The sequence below is a fragment of the Raphanus sativus genome, chromosome 6, assembly GCF_000801105.2.
Source record: "Raphanus sativus cultivar WK10039 chromosome 6, ASM80110v3, whole genome shotgun sequence".
Classification (NCBI taxonomy): Eukaryota; Viridiplantae; Streptophyta; class Magnoliopsida; order Brassicales; family Brassicaceae; genus Raphanus; species Raphanus sativus.
This window is the reverse complement of record NC_079516.1, coordinates 25,374,015-25,397,791: the sequence shown is the minus strand read 5'-3', so window position 1 is coordinate 25,397,791 and position 23,777 is coordinate 25,374,015. Positions and strand designations below refer to the sequence as shown.

Below are 23,777 nucleotides of genomic sequence, written 5' to 3'. Positions count from 1 at the left end.
TACCAAAATAGGCGAAAATTTACCTAAAATCTGACCAAATACTAAAAATACTCAAGACTTTACACAAACACCCATATTTTATTTCCGAAAATCTAAAATAGTACTAGAAACCCAAAACTATAATCGAATACCTGAAACATAAAACTTTTAAAAAAATCTACTATACCAAGAATAAGTCAAAATACCCATATACATAATATATACAATTATTTTTGAAATTTCGAGTACCAATCGGCTTTCGAGTAGGACCCGTACCTGCAGGGCTGGCTTAGATAGTAGTGCGGAGAGTGCAACCGCCTTGGGCTCAAGGGTCCAGTTTTTTTTTCTTTTTTTACAATTTATTTGATTTTTTTTGTTAAAAATAGATATAAATATATTTTGACTAAAATTTAGTTTTATATTTTTTTCTATATTTGAAAACCATGTTTTTAAATTTTCATACAAAATAATAAAAGCTTAAGTCATTATTTTAAATTTGAATTTTAATTATTGTTTTTTAAATTGCCTAATTTTTCTTTTGAGTCAGCAATCGGGCGGGGGTTCGAGTAGTACCCGTAAACGGGCGGGGTTCGTTTAGGACCGGACCCGATCCTGTTACAAACCAAGGACGATGGTGATGATGATTCTCAGTTCAGTTTGACTCCTTTGAACAATATGAGTACGAGAACTCCGACACATTTCATTCGATCGCCTACGTGTTTGTTCCGACCAACATAGTATCAATCATTTTTATTTAGGGGGCTTAAAACTAAACCCAGTGTATTTCTGAAGACCCAAATACATTTAAAATTATTGGTTAGGAGCGAGAGGAGAAGTGTTGTTATCAAGACTGTCACATTTAGCTAACGACTATTAGACCTAACCAAAGAAAAATCACATCATTTCAATTCCGATTAACCTAAATTCAAGTGTAGTGAACGCCAAGAATCTAACACCCTCTAAATTACTATATAAACCCAAAAATTAAAAGAAATGTTTTCACTAATTGTGTGTTATTCTCGTGAAATAATGGAGAGGGAAAATGGTTGTAGAAGCGTCTTAGGTGGTCGTGCAGAGATAGACACGAGACCACCGTTTGGATCGGTGAAAGAAGCGGTGGCTTTATTCGGAGAGAAGGTTTTAGCTGGAGAGGTCTATGCAACTAGGTTTAGAGAGGTAACTAATATATGTCCAAATAATCATTTATTTTGATTTTCTGGTTAGTAAAACATGTATTTATTGATTACAGATTCGGACAAAGGAAATAAATTCAACGCTGTGTCCTCAACCCAGATTTCGATCCCTAACACTCGAGCTGGAGCAGACAAAACATACTCTTACAAGAATCCTACAACAAAACAACATCCTCTCCAACCGGATTCAAACCCTAACACAAGAACTCGAACATGAGAGGAAAGAGATTCAACGACTCAACATGATAAGGTCAAGTCTCCTAGAGAATCCAGAGATCGAGGAACTCAAGTTCGTGGAACATCACCAAACAACGTCCAAATATGTTGAAGAAGAGACTGTAACGATGGAGGAGTTCGAGAAGAGGAGACTCGTTACGTTCGCGAGCTCTCCTCTGCTTACACGTGTGATGTCAAGCGTTGAGGAGGAGAGGAAGGAGAAAGAGAAGGTTTTGGAAAGGGTTTCTTCGGTAAAGAAGATGAAACCAAAGAGGGGGTTCGCTATGTTCAGGGGATGGTTTAGAGCAACCCATGGAGGAGACTGATCAGTCTCCAATTCTGCATACTGTTTTATGATATAGTTATATTTGATGATGAACTGATGTGTATCAATCTCGCTTTAAGATTTTGAGGAATAAAACTTCTATGGTATAAGCATTACTTCATCTTGTGCCGATCCATCATTGATTATTTACTACTTGTTTTATTAGATTGAACGTTGTTTCTTTTACGACGATTAGATTGAACGTTTATACACATTTTCTCGTCAACATTAGAATGTGTATTGTATATTATATAGACTAGGTAGATGGCCCATGTCATATATAAATATGATCCTTTCGTGGTTATTTTTTTTAATTAGTTTAGTCTAAACACTTTAGTTCAAAATGGCAAGAAACAATATTTGATTAGAGTGGATCATATTCTGAGTTGAGATCTGTAATTCAAAATTATTGGTTTTAGTGTACGAATTAAGTTTTTTTTTTTTTCAATGTGGAAGTTATCTGCATTGCCAACATTAAATCAGTTGATCGCCTGTTTTTCCTAATTGACTTCACCATCCGGAATAGAATAGCAAGTTCTTGGTGAAAAAGTTAAGTTCGAGCTTCTCAAACATCACAGTTTTGGATATCATCTCAAATTGCTCCACTCTTCTCAAATTGGTGTTTATTTGCCTCTTCTTTTGATTTGTCGGTTAACTTTCTTGGGCATATTCTTTGGATTTTCTTCAACTTTGAGTTTAATAGATGCTTGTTGTGTCTTCTTAAGAGCATCATCAACGCTCATCGCTTAAAGAGCTCGCTTAAATGAAGGTGCTTAGGAAACTTTTTTATTTTTTTTTCTCTGTTTAAGAAAAAAAAATTAAAAAAATGAGTCAATGGACCACTATGTGTCAGTGGGACCCGCGAATAGTTGAAACAACATCAGTTGGTCGATGTTTAACTAGGCGCTGTTTCATCTTCCTCTTCTTCCTTTTCTCTTTTTTTTTTTTGATTAAAAAAAATCAACAAACACCCCTCTTAACCACATGGATTAATGGTGCTCTAAGATGCTTCATGTTATTCCTCTCCCTTCAAATCATGTAGATTGTTTTTTTTTGGTATATTTGATCTAGATTATTTTTATTAATTAATGAATAATAACTTTTTGATAAAAAATCACAACAAATAAAAAACAAAATGTTTTTTTTTTAATGGCAGATTCTGCTCCCTTTGAATCCAATCCTCATAAAAAACAAAATATTAACCACATTTAATTGTAAATATGCAAAACTCTTAGCAGTAAAGAAATTATTTATGAAATTTATGTATTGTCGACCCAAATTTTTTTCTTTAATCACACATGGATGGTCTATGGCAGGCAAACTTTGGGAAGTTAAATTATATAAGTTCGAATCAACTCCATAACACTAAAAATGTGTGGTCACGCTGACATTAAACCATATTTTGGACGTCATTTAAATATCCGAAAATAGGGTTCATCTCTGAGTTTCACATCTCCTTATAAGTTTGGTCTGGGTCTTTCATAAGCTCAGATACTTATAAGTTAATAAAACATTTAAAATATTTTCTTAATCATTTAACAGAACTCGATTCCATCTAACAGACATAATCATATGAAATATGAAATATTTATGCTTGTGGAGTATATGCTATATGAAATATTTAATTTTTTATATTTATATTACCTACCACTTTTATGTTTCCGAAATTGCTTTCTTGGAAACGTCAGATGGGAATTTCACAAATTCTATTTCGAACACATAACAAGCAGTACATAACAACCTTTGCTTTATTTAACATGTTCACCAAAAAAAAAAAAAACAACCTTTGCTTTTTTTTGGTCAAAGCAGGACGAGTCTGAAGATTTGAGTGTTATAGATAATTTAATAAGAATTTTAACAAATTATTGGCCTTTAACTATTTAGGGGACTATAGTTACGTATATTAAAAATTCGGGGCTTTAGACAACGTTTCAGTTGCGTATGTTTAGAACAAGTTCTGGGTCAAAGACAACGTTTCTAAAAGCAAAATGGCAAACGAGAAATCTGTGAAGTAGTTTTATATTGATTGATCTTTCATATTGTATAGAATTCAACGATATTCACATAACGGATATAAAAGTTTATATTTTGGAGCATAATAAAATTTCAGCTAACAGAAAAGGGAAATGGACCTAACTGATCCATACAAGTCTTTTATGGAGAATTTCACAAAAAGGGAATCACAGTCCATGATGTTACACAAGCCTCACATTTTTGCTTCTTATAGAAATAACGTACTTTGAATCCCTAAAAAGCATTTAAAGATCTTCTCGGATCCGCAGAAAAAAATCCATTTGTATATAGACAAGCAATATATACATCACAGATAAGCAACTCTTCAGACACACATAACTGCATAAGTCAGTGCCTATGCCATATGAATGGAACATGTATGTTCAAATAATATGTAAAAAAAATATCAAAAAATATATTTGGTACTGTCAACTTGGTTCATTCTTCTTTTCTCTCTCTCTCCGGATTCAAAGAGAAAATGGTCAGTTTGGTCAAGATGATAGATGTGTGCAATTGATATTATATTTGAAGAATTTAAAAGCCTATTGGATTTGATATCTCAGTGATGTAGACTTCGTTTTTCCTTCTTACGGGTTCGGTTTTATGGTATGTATAAAGAGGGATTGCTCACGTAAGCTTATACAAAGCAAAAGTTCAATTAAATGTTTGATATCACCATGATACACTATGAATTTGTTAGACACCGATTCTCGTCCAGTTGGATCTCCAAACTCAGTATTTGCAAAACGAAAAAAGCGGAATAAATCATGAGCTTAGGCGTAAGTAAATTCAGGGACGGCTCTGATATTTATAGAATTTAAAACAATTATAGATTTGAAGTTGGATCATTTATAGTAATGATTTTTAATTAATTTACTGGTATTTTAATCACTGGTAGTATTTCCTTTGAGACAAAACACCTCTCACTGAAAATAGAAAACGGCTATTTTCTCTCTCTTGCTCGACGAAAAAGGAGATCTACTGCTACAGTGACGCTTCACTCCGCCGCCCACCGCCGGCTCATCAGGCGACGGAATCTCAGCATATGCTCCGACTCTCCGCCTGCCACGATGAAGAAGAAGAAACCGAAAAAATCCCCCAGGAAATCTCCGACGAAATCGCCGGCGAAGATGGCCCAACAAACCTCTTCTAAGGCGCAATCGACTGCTACTGTTCCGGATCTGCCAGGTGATAACTCTGAGGATGCTTTTGAAGCCCAAATCGACTCTCCAGCCGACAAGGATGCTCAGCAAACTCGATCTACTCCTGTTCCAATCTTGGACCTTCAAGCTGACCCTATGGTTGTGATCGACGCGTCGTCGTCGGATCCTCCATCAACAAAAGTTATTGCCTCGACTGATGCATGGAAGCAGAGCACTGGTGGCCCACCACAGAGCTCCTCGATGTTAGCCAAGGACAACGAAATCAACATGGAGACCGTTGTCTCCCTGTCGCCAGCAAATGTTGACGCCAAGGCTGCGGCTTTGAGCTCACAATCTGCTCTGGAGATTCCTGTCAGCCAGATTACAGGAGCTCAAACTGGTACTGCGCCGACTAATGCTCAGCAGGCCAATGGCACCACTCAAGAACAAGTCTCAGAGAAATCTCCGGTAGCGCCCGTCGCGCCGGCCCAAACTCCAGCGGTTGACAATGCTTCAGTGGATGGGAAGCAGTCTACCGTTCAAACCACTTCTCCAGTGAACGACTGGTGTAATCACGCAAAGGGACTAGGTAAGAGGTTGTCTAAGAAGGGAGAAGCTTTCACCCTTCCGTCAGGCGAAGCTTGTATCAAAATCCCGAATGCAGTTATCGAGAAGAACAGGAAGTCCTGGGAACCTTTCGTCCTTGGTCAGTTCTACTCAGATCCCCCCTCCCAAGGGACCCTGCATAACATCGTGAATGGGATATGGAGCAAAAGCTATCGCGACATTTCTGTTTCAAAGATGGAGGGCTTCGCGTTTCTATTCAGAATACCCAACGCAGCTACTAGAGCGAGAGTTATCAACCAGAGGTTATGGCAGATTGAAGGGCAAACTATGTTTGTGGATAGGTGGGAGCCCGGGGTTGTACCGGTGAAGCCAGAACTTACATCTGCGCCTATCTGGCTGGAACTCAGGAAGGTCCCCTTCCAATTCTTCAATGAAGATGGCTTGGAGCGTATAGCAGGCCTCGTTGGTGACCCACGATACCTCCATCCCATGACGAAAAATAAAACTAACTTGGAAGTGGCTAAGGTGTGGACTATCATTGACCCTCGGGTTCCTCTTCCGGAGGCGGTGAACGTTCAATTTGAATCAGGAGAGATATGCAGAGTCTTAGTATCAAGCCCCTGGATGCCTCCTATCTGTGAGACGTGCAAAGAGGTTGGCCACACTGCAAAGCGTTGTCCATCTACACAGAAAGCATCTATGTTCTGCTCTCTTTGCAAGTCTAAAAACCACTTGCTGCACTCCTGCCCTCAGAATAGCAAAAATGAACCTAAGGGGAAGAAGACTAGACGGAGCAAGTCTAAGGATAAGCAGCAATGGCGAGTGGTAGAACAGAAGATGGTCCCGGAAATTCAGAGCTCTGCGCCTGTTGCTTCCGATCGGCCTCAGGATCAGTCTCATACTGAGATCATTCAGCACTCGAAGCTAGGCACAGAGAAAGATCAAGCTACCGGCGAAACTAGCGGTACTCCCTCTTACCTTCAGTTTTCACGTCCTCGTAGTGGCTCTGGGGGCTCAAAGACATCAAACTCTGACATTCAGCCTGACTCTTCCGACGTTGAAACTTCTGACTCGGAGCTAGAGGAGGGTGAATTCAGTAAGTTCGAGCCGGATTTCGAGCTGGTCAAGAACAAAAAGGGATTCTCAGGTCGTAAGGGTAACAGGGGCAGGAGCCCCAAACGAGATTTTTAATTAATTTAAAAGCTAAAAATATGTACGTATTAATCTTAAATTCTTATCATAGTGAATATGTAGTTCCGATAGACCAACAGCCGGTCCTGCATGCGCTACGTACGGAAAGAAGATTCATTACTATGATTTCTAGACTCTAGTCAAAATACTACAAAGCTTAAGCTTGGTATTGGTTATAATAGAAGAAGAACGAATTATTCTGTCTAAGTAATTAGAAGTCTAAAATCAAAAGAAAGAAACCGTGTATGTTTTCATTTCGTCGAACTATAGTTAACTTATAGTCTACTCCTGTGATCATTGCAAATTACTAGTACTATGACTTTTTAGTTAACTCGCGAATATAAGAGAAGGAACTTATAACAAGACATCCGAACAAAAGAAAAACACGCAATGAATATAAATAATTTTTCCTATGTAATAGTAATAATTTGTAAGCATAATTTGTGTAGCTTAAGATGTCGAAAGTTTTTTTTTTTTTTTTTGATTAACCAGGATGGGTTCGAGCCTTCGGCCTTAATCCCCTAGACCCGGAACCAGCCTTTGTCTGTACCTGTTAGGATCCTGTACATTTCTCCCCGCCCGAGACTCGAACTCGTGACTTCTCAGACAATGCCTGAAATGTTACCAGTTGAGTTAGCTCGTCCTGGTAAGAAAACAAAATGATGTCGAAGGGTTCAAACTACAAAAACATACTCATCATTTCCTTCACATAGGTTGTAATATATATATTTTTTTTTTGAAAAAAAAAAATCTGGTTGTAATATATTTAGACATTTTAGTTCGTTCACAGGTTGTATTTTTTAGTTTTCAATCTGGTTCTGGTTCGATTATAGGCTTTGGTTTTTGGTTTAGAAAATATGGAAACCATCATGTTATTTATGATATTGGATTTGGTTCGAAATTAATTATTTTAGTTTTTGATTGAGTTTAAATAACAATGCAAGGGACCTGATAACATGTCTTAATTGATATCACTATGATTTGAATTTTCTTGTATTTATGCAATACGAAAGTGTCATTTCGTTAAATTATGTTATTATGATCTATTATATTTTTTTAACACATGAAACTACTTTTTAAACAAACTGATTTAACTTACAAACTTATCAGCCTCTACAACTGAATAAAGTCAAGATGGTGCAACATAATATAACTTAGGACAGTAGACATATACGTAGAAGTCTCCTTTGTTATCCTGTCTGCAACCTTGTTTCTTTCGCGAAGGTAAAAAGTAACTACGAAGTCTGGATTCTGTGTACAAGAGAAAGGGTAATGCATTATAGGATTAGCTGAAGTCTCGGCCATTTTTCCTCCTCCTCATTAATCATTTTAACTAATATAGAGGAATCAGATTCAAATATTACATTCTTATAGCCAAAATTTGTTGTCTCTACCACCCACCACAACGCCTATAACTGAGGCCAATCTCTGTATCTGTTTAACTCCTGCCCACACCAAATTCCCCAACACTATCTCTGCTAATCCAAACCATTTCTACACTTGGCTTCCTTCGTTTTCCATGAACCATCAGTGTTATACTTCAGCCAGTGTTCCGGAGGGGCCTTCCAGTGATGATTCTTGTTGGTTTTGATGTGTTTTCTAACCTCTGTTCTTTCTACCTCCACTTTCTCAGCCTCTTTTTTGTCCCCCATTTTCTCGCATCCTTCCTTGCTTTATTAATATTGTACTGCAGCATCATAATCTTTGGCATTATAGATAAAATCATTTATGTTCTTCCACAGTATGCACAATATCCAAGGAACTAAATCAGCTTGTACATCTTCATTAGGATACTCGTTCTCAGATTAAAGACATGATAAATGTTGGAGTAAAGGGAGTTTCCACTGATACCTTCGGGGTATTGGTGATAGGGCCCAGACTAACCTTGCGTATGGACAATTGAAATATAATGTAATTTACTGATTCTGAATGTTGAGAGGATCTGTCGCAGCCAGCTTCCCTAGAGATATGACGATGAGCCATATTTGCTGCTACCGGTAGGGTGTTACTCAAGCAGCGCCATAAAAAGTGGTGGATTAAAAAGTGGTGGATTTTGGGGCTTGTCTCCGCTTTCCAAATGAATTTTTATAGACTGTCTAGACTAGGTTGTGAGTGCTCCAATCTGCTTGGGTCTGTGTTAACAACGTTCATCTATACCCAGTAATCGGATTTAACAATATAGCGACCCGTTTTTGTGTAGTCCCAGATGTAAGTGTCTTCACTTCTCAGTCCCCATGGAGAGATCTTCTTAATCTTCCTCTGAATCTCATATGGAAATGTCCTTGCTAAAGTTGTGCTGTTCTAATGTTGTCCTCAGTCCGTTAGTAGCTCAGAGACTCATATCTGATCTCATTTGATGATCACTGTCATCTCTGCTCCATCTCATAGCCAGAGCCTTGCTTGAAGGTTTCTGTCCAATCCACTGATCCTGCCAGACCTTAGCCTTGTCACCATTTCCAATGATCATCCTAGCTCCTTGTTTTACCAGCTTCTGAGCTGCATGAATGTTTCTCCACGCAAATAAGGCCATGAGCCAAGTCCAGCAGTTAAAGGATCCGACTTCAAGAAATATCTGCTTTTGAAAATTCTTGCAAGGAGTGAGTCTGGAAATCACAACATTCTCCATAGTTGTTTCTCTAGGAGGTCCAGGTTGAATTCTTCAATGTCTTGAAAACCAAGTCCTCTGATAGCTTTAGCTTTGCTTAGCTGAGTCTAACTTCTCGAGTGATTGCCTTTTGAATCTTTCTTGTTCCTCCACCAAAAATCAGACATTATGGATATTATCTTTCGACATACTATTTTGGGCAGAAGAAAGCATGACATAGTGTATGTCGGTAGAACCATTGCCACTGCTTTTAACAACACTTCCTTTCCTGTTGGAGATAGAAATTTAGTCTGCCATCTTTGAACTCTTTCACTCATTCTCTCTTTCAGAAAACTGAGTAGTGAAACCTTGGATCCTCCAAAAGATTCCGGTAAACACAGATAGATTCCTTCTCTTCTTTGCTTATTTATACCTAGACTAGTTTTGATTTCTTCTCTTCGTTTTGTTGGGATGTTCTTGCCAAAGTAGATGCTTGATTTCTGATAATCTATTCTTTGGCCTGAGGTAAGGCTGTACAATTCTAGAACATGTTTCAGGTGTTTTAATTCAGCATCGTTACCTTTGCAACAAAACATACTGTCGTCGTAAGCATATAAGAGATGAGATACTGGTGGAGCATTCATTGCAACTTTTAACCCTGTAATTATGATCTATTGTAAACAGATTTCGTTTAGTTTGATTAAATTAATTTTGGTTTAGTTTTAGGAATTTGCCGACCATATAACATAAATATGACGTGATGATAAGTAGATCTAAAAATTAATGAGAATAGTAGATAAAAATATATTTCTTCATTAATAGATTAGATATACATAGTTTTAGTTTTAAAATTAATTAAAATACCATCATAAATAATTCTTAATTCTAACTTCCCTTCCATAATTATTCTAAATTCTATATAGAGAGTATATTATTTTATTTCTTTTATTTATAAGTATATTCTTTATACATCAACCTTGTATAATAAATATATAGTAATGCATATATCTTATTAGTATTACATATATGTAGAGAGAAAATTAGCATAAGAAACTTATTTGTGAATCTTTTAAACTGTATTGTGTACCACGTATAGGAATGTCAAACGAAGGCTTGGACCGCGGGATAGGCCCGTTAAAACCTGTGGCGGGGCGGTATTGGGCCTAGGATTTGAGATCCCGCAATGTTGCGGGCCTAGCGGGAAGGGACTGTGCGGGAGTGGGTTCTCAGGCGGGACGGCCCAAACGAAACCGCGGTTGACCCTAATGTCCCGCACCTTCTTCTCTTGTCCTCCACCTGAAAACAAAGGAGAGAGAGAGTGAGAGGAAGACGAGTCGCCGCCACAAGAAATGGAGCTCCGGCGACGGCGATAAGCTCCGGTACTTCTATCTCGGCGTTAAGCTTCGGTACTTCTCGGCGATATGTATTATCGTTGAATACAAGGTGGTTTCCATGACAAACGGTACTTTTCCGGCAAGGACAAACGGTTTTGTTTTCGTTAGAATACAAGGTTGTTTCCATGAGATTAGAAACTCGGTAAGAACATGAAGATTCTTATCATCTTGATTCTTGACATTTCAATCAATTGTGACACTTCTCATGGCTTTTTTACTTTTTGGTCATGTTCTGTAGATTCCTGACGTTGTAGCTGTTTCACGGCTTCTTAATGCTACTCTAGTTATCCCTGAGATCCAGGAGCAAAGGGATTAGGTTCGGACTTAAATTATTTGATGATGGTGATTTGGTTCTTTTCTCTAGTTTCATTGACACGTTGTTGTTTCACGAGCAACTCACAGTTTAAGAGCTTTGCATGTCTGTACTACTTGTTGAGCTTTATGAGCTTTTGGATTTTTCGATGTTAAAGTACAGAGGGCTGCTGCAGGGGCCTTGCGTACTTTTCCATTTAGAAATGATAACAAGAACCAAGTATGTTTTGCTTTGATGATGATGGTTTGTTTTTGTTTTAGCTTAATATTAGAGAGGCATGTTTCTTACGTAGAAAGCATATTTGTAGATTGTTGAGTTGAATGCTTTGCCCACGCTTGTATTGATGCTTCAGTCAGAAGATCCATCTGTGCATGGCGAAGCGGTTGGTTCTTTATCTTGCTTTTGTTTTTTTTTTTTGGAATTGGTTTGCTTTGTATATTTCCTTCTAATATACTATTGAAATATCAGATTGAGGCAATTGAAAATCTTGTCCACTCGTCTCCTTGACATCAAGAAAGAGGTTATCCGCGCTGGTGCCTTACAACCAGTCATCAGTCTACTTAGGTATTCTTATTTATTCTGCTTTTCTACTTTTTGTTGAAGTAGATGTTTACTACACATCTTTTGTAACTCTTTCCTATAGTATTAGCAGCTTTGATTTGGTGTTTGGTTTTATTTGATATCCTCTGACTTGCTGTTTGATATTCTATGATGGTTTTGTGTTTCAATTCAAGTACTCGTTTATTATAACAAGTTGCTGGTTCTTATTCTACATGTTACTTGTTTTATTATGGTTCTTATTTTACAGTTTGGTATTGCTCTCGTGAAATGAGTTTGTTATTATGGTTCTTATTTTACAGTTTGTTATTTTAAAAAGACTTGTGTGAGACTGAGAGTTTAAGAAACTTGCTTTGACGCTATTTTGTATATGTGTCTTTCTCTCATTTTTCTTTATCAAGTAACTAAAACATGGATAATTAATCAATTGATAGTCTTAGTCTAACGTTATACAATTCATATTTTGTTCACCAAAACATTGCAACTTAAGAATGTCGTAGTGGAAACTCTATAAAGATGGCTCCACATTGCTCCAAATTTTTTTTTAAGTCTACTCATATTTTGTTCACCATAATGCACTTAGGTATGTTACTGGAGCAGGCTGGAGTGGCCTGCAGTGTCAAGAAGCGTACTGAGCGGCCTACAGCATCGAGAAGCGTCCTGCAGCACTACATTAATGTTTGTCCCGCGGGCTGGCCCATAAAGGATTGTGCATTTGGCGGGACGGGATTGGGACAGAGCTTTCAGGGACCGCAGCCCGCGCGGGCCGGGCCCGCTTTGAACCGCTCGACGACGATCCCGCTGCAGGACGGGACGGAATGGGACGGGACGACCTGTTTGACATTCCTAACCACGTAGCGTTTTAAACACGGTTTATAACAAAAACAAAACAAAAAGTGACTAAGCCAATTCATTGCCCTTGCTATGATATCTTTTAGGAGTATTGAATTCACATTCACACGCATTCAGAATGTGTGAGTCACCTTCCATGAAGTGGAACACTAATCATGTATATAAGCTTGATGAACTGAACTAAACGAAACAAATGGTGAATAAATGATTAATCACTGATTCAATATTTATAATCATTAACTTGCCATTTTACGATGGAGACAAAAAAATAAAGAAAAAATTTAAGTGCGAGAATAAACCTGAACATTTTACTCGATCTCTGAGACCAAATCCGAATCTCATCCAAAAAAACTGAACTTGAACCCGATCTAATATATAAAAATATCCGAACGAGTATTAAACTAAAAAGACTGGAACTGAAAAAAATTTCACTAAACATAATTATTTCTTTTCAAAATTTATAATTTACCACTATCACCTAAACTATTTTCTATAATAATAAAGTAGAAGAGAAATGCTCCACAATGCGCCACCTCACCCCTCATATCTCCATTTTGCGACACGTGTCGATTAAAGAGATGACTTCTTTTCATTTTGCTTTTAACTTGCAGCTTCTTTTTTTCTTTTTGTTTCTAACTTGCGGAATGCTGGATTTTTTGTATATTAATAACACACAATAATATTTGTTTTCATTATTTATACGATTATGTTTATACTATTATAAACAATACTATTATAAACAATAATATTTCGGCCGATCTAAAAAAACAAAACTGGACTACATGATTCTTTAAAATATATTTGACACTTATCCTTAGTCCCCAGTATATGACTATAACAACTAAAATCTAGAAGTTGTATTATTCCGGCTGGAGACAGCCGTCTAAAAATCCACCTTAAAATCCCATTTCTCTTCTATATAATAATAAAGTAGAAGAGAAATGCTCCACAATGCGCCACCTCACCCCTCATATCTCCATTTTGCGACACGTGTCGATTAAAGAGATGACTTCTTTTCATTTTGCTTTTAACTTGCAGCTTCTTCTTCTCTTTTTGTTTCTAACTTGCGGAATGCTGGATTTTTTGTATATTTATAACACACAATAATATTTGTTTTCATTATTTATACGATTATGTTTATACTATTATAAACAATAATATTTTGGCCCATTTAAAAAAAAAAAACTGGACTACATGATTCTTTAAAATATATTCGACACTTATCCTTAGTCCCCAGTATATGACTATAACAACTAAAATCTAGAAGTTGTATTATTCCGGCTGGAGACAGCCGTCTATACACAGAGATGGCGGCGAGAATTACCAAAAATCTTTTAAGTGTCTAGTCGTGAGAGTTTTTGTCTTCGCGTGGGATCGAAGTTATCTTATTTTGTTCAATAAAATAATGGAAAGTTAATTCAAAACCAGTCACTCCTGTACTGTAACCGATCTCGGTCAAATCCCATTTTAATTCACGAGATTAAGCTTATAAGGAATGTTTCAAAGTCAAGCCACTTTAAAATCCATCTAAATTGTCACTACAATAAGAATTTAGGAATGTTTTAATATTAAAAACTCATTATAAGAATCATGCAAAAGAATACTTAATAAATCAAAGTTAAAGTTATATTATTATTAAGCTTCAATGCAATATATAGACCTTACATTACGAACATCTCATTAAATACACACTGCATATAATAGATCCCACAGAAAGACTAAATATAATAATACATAGTCTTCATGAGAAGTAACAGCTCAACCTAAACAAAAAAAGTAAATTCATAACAAACTATTAACTCTAAATATTTAATACCCCTGAATAAATGGTCCTTAGAACCGAACATAACATGCAGTCAATTCGATTAAATAACCCCAAATACTCACCATCTATAAAACATATCTATAACATCTTATGCTCCCACAAAGAACACAAACGTGAATAACGAACCTGTTTTTCTCATCACTTCTCACACCAAAACAAAAACCAGGAGAAAATCAACGGCAAACATTCCAAATCTACATCCACAGGCCCAACACACAACAATCCGTCATAGATTTCCAGCTACCATATATTATTGACAATCAAGGTAATTTTAAACGTATACATTTCAAACGTAAAATAATTAAATGTCTAAATTTAAATTTCAAATGCTGAGGCTATAATATACAATTCACCGTTTTAGTCCAATAAATCTTCACTACTACACCTAATAGACATTATAGCATTGATAATAAAATATGCTTAGCGATTCCACGTATAACTAAAACTTTTTACCGACCATCCATCACACAAAAATGTCAACATCAACTAAACACACACTACAACAATACAAAAATATAGTCCATTCCACACTGAAAATCAAGACACATATCTATCTTCATTTTACTCACTAATCATTCCGTTCGACCCTGAATCTCGTATACATTAAAATTAAAACAATATACATACAACATAATTATAAAATAAAAATCGCACAATTAAAACAATATATTTAGAATGAACTCATCATCAGCATGGATAGCAAAATGTTGGCTTCAGATTTCATGAAGAATTAAGCATAAATACTAATTTCCATAGTAAAAATGTACAAAAAAACAAATATATATAAACAAAATAAACAACCGCTCCGCGCGTAGCGCGGACAAACCACTAGTAAGAAGTACAATGAAAATGTAAAAATATCTTTTTAGAAAAACATGGATCTTTTTAAAATAAATATAATATTATATTTTAGTTGTATATACATTATTTTAAGTGATTAAATATTTTCACATATTTAAGCAAATAATATTTTATTAAATTTAACACATTTTAAAAATTTACAGTATACCATTATTACCTAAAAATACATAGAAAACATGAAAACGTATAATTTCATAATAATTTTTAGAACATTTTTTAGAAAATAAAATGAATTCAATAAATTTAATTAATTTCGCGACTATCATAAATATATTATAATTTTTGAACTATTATATAGTCTATTGTCTATTAATATATTCGGAGACACACTACTTTGATCAAATTAAAATACTTTTATTATTTTATATCTATAATCAACATTTGTTTGGATTATTTATTTTTTACTTGGTTAAAATATTTATGATTGTTATTAAAATTGTTCTAAAAATATAGTGTAATCAAAACTAGATTAACTTGATAAAAAACATTCAAATTTGAACATCTAACTAGACTATATAATTTTATGTTTATATATAGCATGTTTTGGGTAGCTATTCATATCAACTGACAGTTCCATGTGTTAATAATTTATGTTTGTTTATAATTTTTAACTAGAACCAGAGCTTGATCTGCGCATCCATGCATATATTAATTTTTACGCTTTATACATTTTAGATATGTTGTTATATAAATAATTATATTCAAAAGAACCAGAGTGAATTAGATAATATGGTTATTTTGGTACAAAATATCCAAACATGTTTAGATACATTGATTATTTGGATAATTTTAGGTTACATCAGAACCGAACTCATCGAGATCCGGGAAAATCGACTCGAAAAACAACCTATAAATTTATAATATCCGAGTAGGCCTAATTTCAAAACCCAAAAATATGATTCCGAAAGAAAAGATCCATAACTAAATGGATACTCAAAATGTCATGCCTAATGATCTTGTAAATAAATAAATAAACTCTTTGTTAACTGTTCTGAATTTTTCTCGTGAACAAATTCATTTCAACATGTCGAATTATTATAGTTAACATGTAAAATATATGTTGTCGAATTATTATGGTCAAGATAATTAATGAATAATTTAGAAAGACTGAAAAGGGAACATAAAAAGTGTAACTAAACACTTTAGAGTAAATCATTTATGTTTTTACTTCTATAATAAATGATGTGTAATAAATGATGTTGAGTTATTTGAAAAATACAATAAATAAAGTGATTAGGTTAAGTTATAAAAGAAAAAAAAAGATTATACAAACATTTAACTTTACGAAATTATTATTTTGTACTTCGTTTTAATAGAATAAATATATGCAAAATCTGTATGTTCTTATACATAATAGATCATGTGATGATTCACTTTACAAACATGTAAATTTAAAATGAAATAAGAATATTATGATGATAAATAATTTATATATGGAATAAGAAATTGAAAATGAGAACATAATCGGTTATGATGCTCAATAGAATTATAATAGATTTTCGACTACTTAGTATTTTAGAGTTTTTATATATTTGTCAGAGGTTTTTTGGTATTCACACAGCAGCATAGTATAAGTGTATATAGCATGCTGACAAAAAAGTGTATATTATAACATTTCATGCGTTACAAAAAAAGTATATAACATTTCATGTAAACTCTAACTTTAAAAATGAAGTTCAAATATAAGAGATATACAATTAAATACAAAACTTGACACAAATGTACACCATTTCATTTTGAAAAGGATTATAAATCTATCAATTTATTTATCAATTTTTCTTTTGTTTTATGGTAATAGTACATTTGTTACAATATATAGCGTAAGTTTTAATGATTAAGAAAAATAACTAATGTAATCAAGTCAATATATGTAATTTTTCTATCAAACTATTGTTAGAAAACTTCCACTGGTAGATAATATATCTCATCATTATTAAAATTAAAATAGAAAATAAAAAGAGAGAAGTTTTCAAACAATTTTTTAAGCTAAAGGAGAAAAAGAGATCAGTATCTCATCAATTTGAGACAGAATAACAAAAAACGCGCTACATGCGAAAACCTGACTTAACAAAGCATCCCATATATATTAAAGAGAGATTTACATGGCAAATCACTTTATGAGTTCTAATATCATTTTAAGTCACTTTATACTCCTAACACACTTTCTTTAACTTTTTCCATTACTTTCTAACCAAAACAAAACTAAATCAAAATTAATAGACCCACTTTTATTTTTTTAATTCTAGTTGTTTCTCTCTCTTTTTTGGATAAGTATTTTTATAAATCTGAGTTTTATTCCTAATATTTCTAATTCTTTTCTTCTCTTTCTTTATCTTTCTCTGTTTTCTTTTGCAACCACCACCTTCAATACAACCTTTTGTTTCTGAAAATTATGTTCCTTTTGTCTTACTTCCTTGTTCTCTTCCATGACTGGTGGAAACTTCAACCAAACTCAGTTGCCAAGCCATCGTAGTTTGTCTCCTTCTTCGTCGCGAAATCAACATGACAGCTTCCTCCTCCACGTCATGCTCTGCAACTCATCTTCCTCACGTTGTGACAGTAGCTTGGGGTGGTAGTGATGCTCGGATTCCACTGTGGTGGCCGCCAATTCAGTTTGCCCTTATCGTGAGCGGCTCGTCTCCCGGCATCATGACCTGCAGTGTACCTTAGATCGAAGCTGTTGTCGTTCCGAGTTCTAGATCGCCATTTTTGAACCTTGAGATCAAGTTTCTTTAATTTGCACCTTTGGTCCTTTTATTTTCAATTGTTTTCACTTTTGTCTTAAAACTTCTAAAGTTGCATATAAGTCCTCTTGAGCTAACCCCTAAACTTTTTAATTTTACAGAACTGAATCCTATAATAGCACAAACGATTCTTGAACTTCTGGTTGTTTTCAGTTCAGCCCTTAACTTTATAATTTGACAGTGTTTGAAGAGTTGTATGAGAAATCCAGAAGGAGAAAAATGTGATAATTGAGAAGAGTTATAGCGGACAAAATATCACATGTGTACACTAACAAGTTCAAATTTAGGATTTTGGTGTTTTAGAAAGTTTTGGTGTGTACACTAACATGTGTGATGTGTACACAAAACTAGTTGAATGTTTTGACACGTACATGTTGTGTTTGTTGATGTAAATTTGACGTGTACATGTTGTGTGTTCGATTTTGACCAGTATTGATAGCAAATTCGGTATCCACATGTACATATATATTTTTAAATGACTTTGACGATATCCACATGTACACCTCTACATATGTACACTTTCTATTTAAAGGAAAAAAACATAGTTAGATAAGTTACATCTCATTGTACTATGTTTATTTGTATCCTGTTGAGTGACATATGTATAGTTGTACATGAGATATGTATACTTGTTTTTATTTGTGTACTACAAGGAAAAGGTGACATATGTATAGTCGTACATGAGATCGGATGTACACATGGATGTGTATGATTTTGTTGTACACATGGATGTGTTCGATTTTGTTATACACATGATCTGGTGTACATATGTACTTGGTGCTATATTACACAATATCTCAATTCCCACATAGCAAAACATCATGCTTCTTGATTCAAGATCGAAACTTTACAAGATAATTGATGTTTTGGATAATTTTGAGTATTTTGTTTTAGTTAATTTGGATAGTACATCTTGATATCGTATGATTTTAATTTACTTTTATCATCTTTATTTATTTAATTTGTATACACTATATTCATTATATTTAATATCTTATGATCTTATGATATGGATCTTGATTTTTTATGATATTAATTTATTTTACCATTTTAATTTAGTTAATTTAGCCTTCCTCATTGTACTATGCTCACTGTTTTACCAAACCTTAAGTTTTATGTGTGTATTGATTCCTTGCTATTTTAGTATTTTTTACCATTTGTTTTAAATTCATATGAAACACTTTAGAATGTATTTAGAGGTTTTGAATGCATCTATGTTCATTTGCATTTAGCAGGGTATAGAGTGTAAAAGTGAAAATATAGGATCAAAATAAAGGTTTTTTCTGTACAATTGAAAGTTAATGCTCTAAAGTGAGGACAATTTTAATTCAGAGGACCAGTTGTGCAAAAGGACCAGAATTGGCCATTGGTGTCCCCAAGTTCTCGATCTGAAAAAGTAATTGTCGATTTCGGCGGCGGACGAACTCTGGACGATGGTAAATATTTCCACCGGACATGAGACACCATGGAAGAGAAGATATGTAGAAAAAAAAGAATCCATCGGTGGATAGAGCTCGATGTGGCTGAAGATTCCGGTGGAGAGCTCGTCGAGTTGGAACAGTTCCGACGTAAATGGTACGTGATGGTGAATCATGATCGTTAGCTGACCTCGCCTTTGGAATAGTCCCGACATTTTCAGTTCATTTTTAAAAATATGATGAAGAAGAAGACAAGTCTGATAAAAAAAGAAGAAGAAGAGAAATAGATAAGAGATGGGGACCATCATGTTTTAGTTCGAAACATAACTAAAACTGAGCAAATAGTTAGAAGAAGTGTCTGAGTATAAGAAAGTGACCTATAGTGTTATTATAAAGTGTAAATGTGACCCACAATGTAATTTTTTCTATATTAAAAGAGAAGCATAGTAAATGTGTTCACATTACGTTTGCTACGTGGTAATCTCACAACAATTTGAAACGAATACGCTGACATGTCACATGCAGAGAATTTCTCAGTCAAATTCTACATAAATTTGTTCACACTATATACTATATTAAGTTTTTTCAATATAAAACTCATATGCACGTTTCTACGGGTTAACATTAAGATCTTTTTACAAAAGAAAATTTATTATTGTCTAGGTTTATTTTATTTTTACTTAATTTATTTTAATAAAATATTATCTTTCATGTGTTATTTTGAACAAAAAGATCTTTTAATGTTAATTATGGTATCGTTATATATTTATTAATCATCTGTGTATATATTTTTTACATACACATACATGTAAGAGTGGACACGAATCGGATATCCGATATTTTGGAGGTATTTTTGATCCAATCCGTTTCGTCCGAATAACAAATTATCCGATTCGATTTGATTTGTAGCCATCCGGATATACGGTTTCCCGGATATCCGGAAAAATTATTTTTAACCGGTTTTGATCCGTAAAAATAAACAAACTAATTAAAAATAAAGAAAATCTAATTATTACAAAAATAAAAAAAAACTTATTTTTTTAATACTAATACCTTTTTGAGCAACGTTTTAATACTAATACCTAATTTAATAAATTTAGTAAAAATAAAATTATTGTAAAACTTATATAGGATTTATTATTTATATAACTTATATATATAATTCATAAACATATGAATATGTATAAGCATATAAAGGATCATACCAAATATCCGATTTTAAAAATATTAATTGTATGATTTGATTCATTTTTTACGGATATTGCATATTATTATTTTCTTTTCTTCGTAGAGTTACGGATATCCGGACTTTTTTCGAATCGGAAAAGATAACGAATCAAATCAAAATTTACAGATATTTTGTCCAGCCTTTCATACATGTGCACATTGACGTGAGAACCTATATAACTAAATATTCACTACAGTTGAAGATTCTAATTCTCTTGAAAGCTGAAATATTCTCCGCTATGAAGGCGCTGGTGGATTATTACCTTGTAAGATTGTAATTTTTTTTTTTGTAAGATTGTATTTTGTTTACAATAATAAAGTCATATATATGATGCATGATCTCCATGAGCTACATCTCTGCCATTCGTTTTATGCCTCCGGATCTTTTTGATTTTAATTTTTTTTTTGATAAAAATCTTTTTGAATTTCCTTGTGTATATCGTACTGAAATAGACTCAAATTTCATAGTGATATAAATTCAACGTTATACATTATAAAAGAAAGTAGAAAACCACGGTCAATTAAAGTTCAACCTAGACGATAGTAATAACTACAATTGTTTAAACTACGTACGTACGGTAGATACTACTATTATAACTGCATAATACGATCCAAACATACGATTAAGAGATAGCTAAAGAAAGCTTCAATACAGTGCGACGCCGGCTTAGGAGTTGAGACGTAGCTCAAGAAAGCATTAGTCCTGTGTGACGCTGGTGTAGGAGTTCAGACATAGCTTAAGAGAAGCACAATGTCCTCTACCATAATGGTCACGACCGTCCGCTTGTCCGTGCTTCCAAACGGCACCACCAACAGCGTTAATGTGATCCTCGCCGTGCATAGGGAAGAGAGGAAGTGTACGTCTGTGTTCCAGATAAGCATCGCCACCATATTCTCCTTCTTCTTGATGACCTTCTACTTCAAATATAGGCTTTGGTCTATGGAAGAAGTTGTATGCTGGAGCAGCGTAGTGATGATTATGATCCATGTTTGTCCACTCTCCACCTACGTTGTTGTAGCTCATTGAAAAATCTTGTTCCTTCACCCAAAAATCCAGTTTCATTAAATGTCAATGGAATTTTGTTCAAACGCACGATATTGTTTAATATAAAGGGATCTCTAATATAAATGACGTAGTTTCAAACGTACCATAGATCCATAGAGATGGCTATTCATGTAGCCATAAGATGACGCGTTAAGAGCGCCACATTCAGTGCCTGCAAAATTTAAATTCCCTTCAAACAGATATATTAAGTTTTTTTTTTTAACTGAACACAGATATATAAGTTCTACGGTTTTGTTAGCATATATATGCATATGTTTTCACACCATCAAATAATATTTAGAGAACGAAAAAGAAGCATAAAATAACATATTTTCAACTAACCAAAATCCCTAATATTGTTATAAATCCCAACATGTGAGGCCAGTTTGCATTACACAACAAAGAAACCGTTCTTCTGATGCAAATTTGGTTTGCCCCAATGAAGATCCATGGCTTCACATATACTTCATTACATATAACTATCAAAATCATTTTTTATATCAATATCATATATATACATGAAAATCTTCTTGTTTTCTTTTTTTTGTTTTTTGCAACATATAGTTAGTGGTGTAAATTGTTCCTAGTAACAGAAAACTAACTTTAAAAATCATCTGAGTAAATTCATTGAAAACAATATTTAAGAAAATATTTTGAATGTTTGATAAGCTATTACATATACTATATTTATCACTCATATATACATATGTAGATGTGAAACTTCTTTGATTTTTTTTTTTTTGCTTTATGTAATAGTTAGTGGTGTAAATGGTTCCTAACGTCCTATAGTAATGCAAAACAAAACATTTTAACAATATAAGAAATAAGTTAGTAACCGTTATTGAAGCTAGGATATGATATGTTCTGATGAAGCAAGTGATTTTCTTGGTCAAGCTTAGCGTTTACTGAAGCAGGTCTCTGCATGGTAACACCATTATGAGGATGGTGAAGAAGAGGATGATGATTCTGATGATTGTTATAATAATGATCACTAGCCATCATAACCGAGTTGGGAGATGAAGACGTAGGCGTGGTCATTACTGTGCCGTTGAATCTCTTCTTCTGTCGCTCACGAGCCTTATGGTTCTGGAACCAGTAAAAGACGTTTTTACCCTCGATTTTTCCATACTGTCTCAGCCTTGCAGAGATCTTCTGGATCTGGTCGGCCGTTGGTGATCGGACTCCGTTGTTGTAGTAAAGATCTTTGAGGATTCTGATTTGCTCAGTTGTTGGTGTCCATCTTGTGCTCGTTTGACGACACGTGTACCCACCAGAGCCGGACTTGTTGTTGTTGCCGTTTTCTTGGTCGGCTTGATGATGATGTTGCGGTGGCTCCATCTTCAAAATCAAGATGACGATGAAGACAATGTTCTCGAGAGAGAAAGAAAATTTACTTTACCAAGAAAAAAAGTTTAAGCAAAAGAGATTGTAGGTTTTGTGTGTGGGAGATATAGAGAGAGAGTGTAAGGTGTGACTTATATATACATAAATGGGGACCCAAAAAAGTTTACGATATCCTGAAAATTCAGTTATTCAATTTGAGTCTTTAATGCATGTAGATTTGATCTCACACACACAAATTAAAATCTATTATATATTTTTATATATAAGGAAATGAATTATAGAATGTTTACTACGTGTTACTATATGACAATGAAAAGGTCGTGGCAATATTTAAGAAAATTAATCACTATATATGACCTAGAAAAATGAGATATACAAGATGACATTAAAATTTCTTTTGGATCAATATTCGAGTAAAATGGAAGTAAATTCTTCTGTAAAAATTGTTTTTCTTTGTTTAAAACACAAAATACTGAAATGGAGAAACAAGATTCTTTTTAAAAAAAATTCAAAAAAAGATTCTTATTTTTTTTGACTGAAATTTATTTAGATAAACATTAACTAGTATAAGTTATATTATCTAAGCCTTCTAAACTTAATGTGTGTTTATAGTGTATGTTCTTTTTGTTATGAATTACTTTTTATATAAGAAACTGGAACTACTCTTGGTGAATTTTATTGATTTTGTGTAAATAATATTTCTTTCTCTGAAATATTGTGGGGGATCAAATCAGAGGATATCTGTTGGAGAAGGATTGAAAGGGACAGAGAAGTTAGAAATAAACATGAAAAAGGAAAGGGACAAATGAGGGGATAAGAAAGGCGAGGAGGGTATCATCGATATTTACTTAGAAGAAAAACAAACTCCATTTTTTCCTTCAAATTCTCTGCCTCTTCTAATTATTACTTCCCCAACTTTTAACTGGTATGTATCTTTCTACGTATGAAGATATTCACCCATACACACCACCATTAAAAAGAGACAA

The 23,777-nt window shown here is 34.1% G+C and overlaps 2 protein-coding genes and 1 long non-coding RNA gene across 4 annotated transcripts; 2 read left to right on the top strand and 1 right to left on the bottom strand.

Moving 5' to 3' along the window:
* The first annotated feature begins 936 nt into the window (after nucleotides 1-936).
* LOC108810340 (WEB family protein At2g17940) lies at nucleotides 937-1,839 on the top strand. Its single transcript, XM_018582459.2, has 2 exons — nucleotides 937-1,155; nucleotides 1,229-1,839. Exons 1-2 carry the CDS (start codon nucleotides 973-975, stop codon nucleotides 1,712-1,714), a joined length of 669 nt encoding a protein of 222 aa, XP_018437961.2. The 5' UTR covers nucleotides 937-972; the 3' UTR covers nucleotides 1,715-1,839.
* Nucleotides 1,840-10,313: 8,474 nt separating this feature from the next.
* On the top strand, nucleotides 10,314-12,547 carry LOC108826545 (uncharacterized). 2 transcript variants are annotated; one of them, XR_008935756.1, is made up of 6 exons: nucleotides 10,314-10,746; nucleotides 10,843-10,920; nucleotides 11,007-11,136; nucleotides 11,225-11,299; nucleotides 11,386-11,481; nucleotides 12,059-12,547. It is a non-coding gene; the product is annotated as an uncharacterized LOC108826545 (long non-coding RNA). The 2 variants fall into 2 exon arrangements; XR_008935755.1 differs by having other exon boundaries at nucleotides 10,843-11,136.
* An 8,301-nt stretch (nucleotides 12,548-20,848) lies between these two features.
* LOC108810506 (protein WUSCHEL-like) lies at nucleotides 20,849-22,881 on the bottom strand. Its single transcript, XM_018582615.2, has 3 exons — nucleotides 22,284-22,881; nucleotides 21,552-21,619; nucleotides 20,849-21,441 (listed from the first exon to the last, which is right to left on the bottom strand). Exons 1-3 carry the CDS (start codon nucleotides 22,783-22,785, stop codon nucleotides 21,100-21,102), a joined length of 912 nt encoding a protein of 303 aa, XP_018438117.1. The 5' UTR covers nucleotides 22,786-22,881; the 3' UTR covers nucleotides 20,849-21,099.
* Between the last annotated feature and the right edge of the window lie 896 nt (nucleotides 22,882-23,777).

Bases quoted from the DNA above. Each gene is read 5' to 3' on its own strand.
- LOC108810340 (XM_018582459.2), top strand. From the start codon at position 973: ATGTTTTCACTAATTGTGTGTTATTCTCGTGAAATAATGGAGAGGGAA. The intron at 1,156-1,228 runs GTAACTAATATA...TATTGATTACAG, and splicing joins ATGCAACTAGGTTTAGAGAG to ATTCGGACAAAGGAAATAAA.
- LOC108810506 (XM_018582615.2), bottom strand. From the start codon at position 22,785: ATGGAGCCACCGCAACATCATCATCAAGCCGACCAAGAAAACGGCAAC. The intron at 21,620-22,283 runs GTTACTAACTTA...TAAATTTTGCAG, and splicing joins ATATCCTAGCTTCAATAACG to GCACTGAATGTGGCGCTCTT. The intron at 21,442-21,551 runs GTACGTTTGAAA...TTTTGGGTGAAG, and splicing joins GCCATCTCTATGGATCTATG to GAACAAGATTTTTCAATGAG.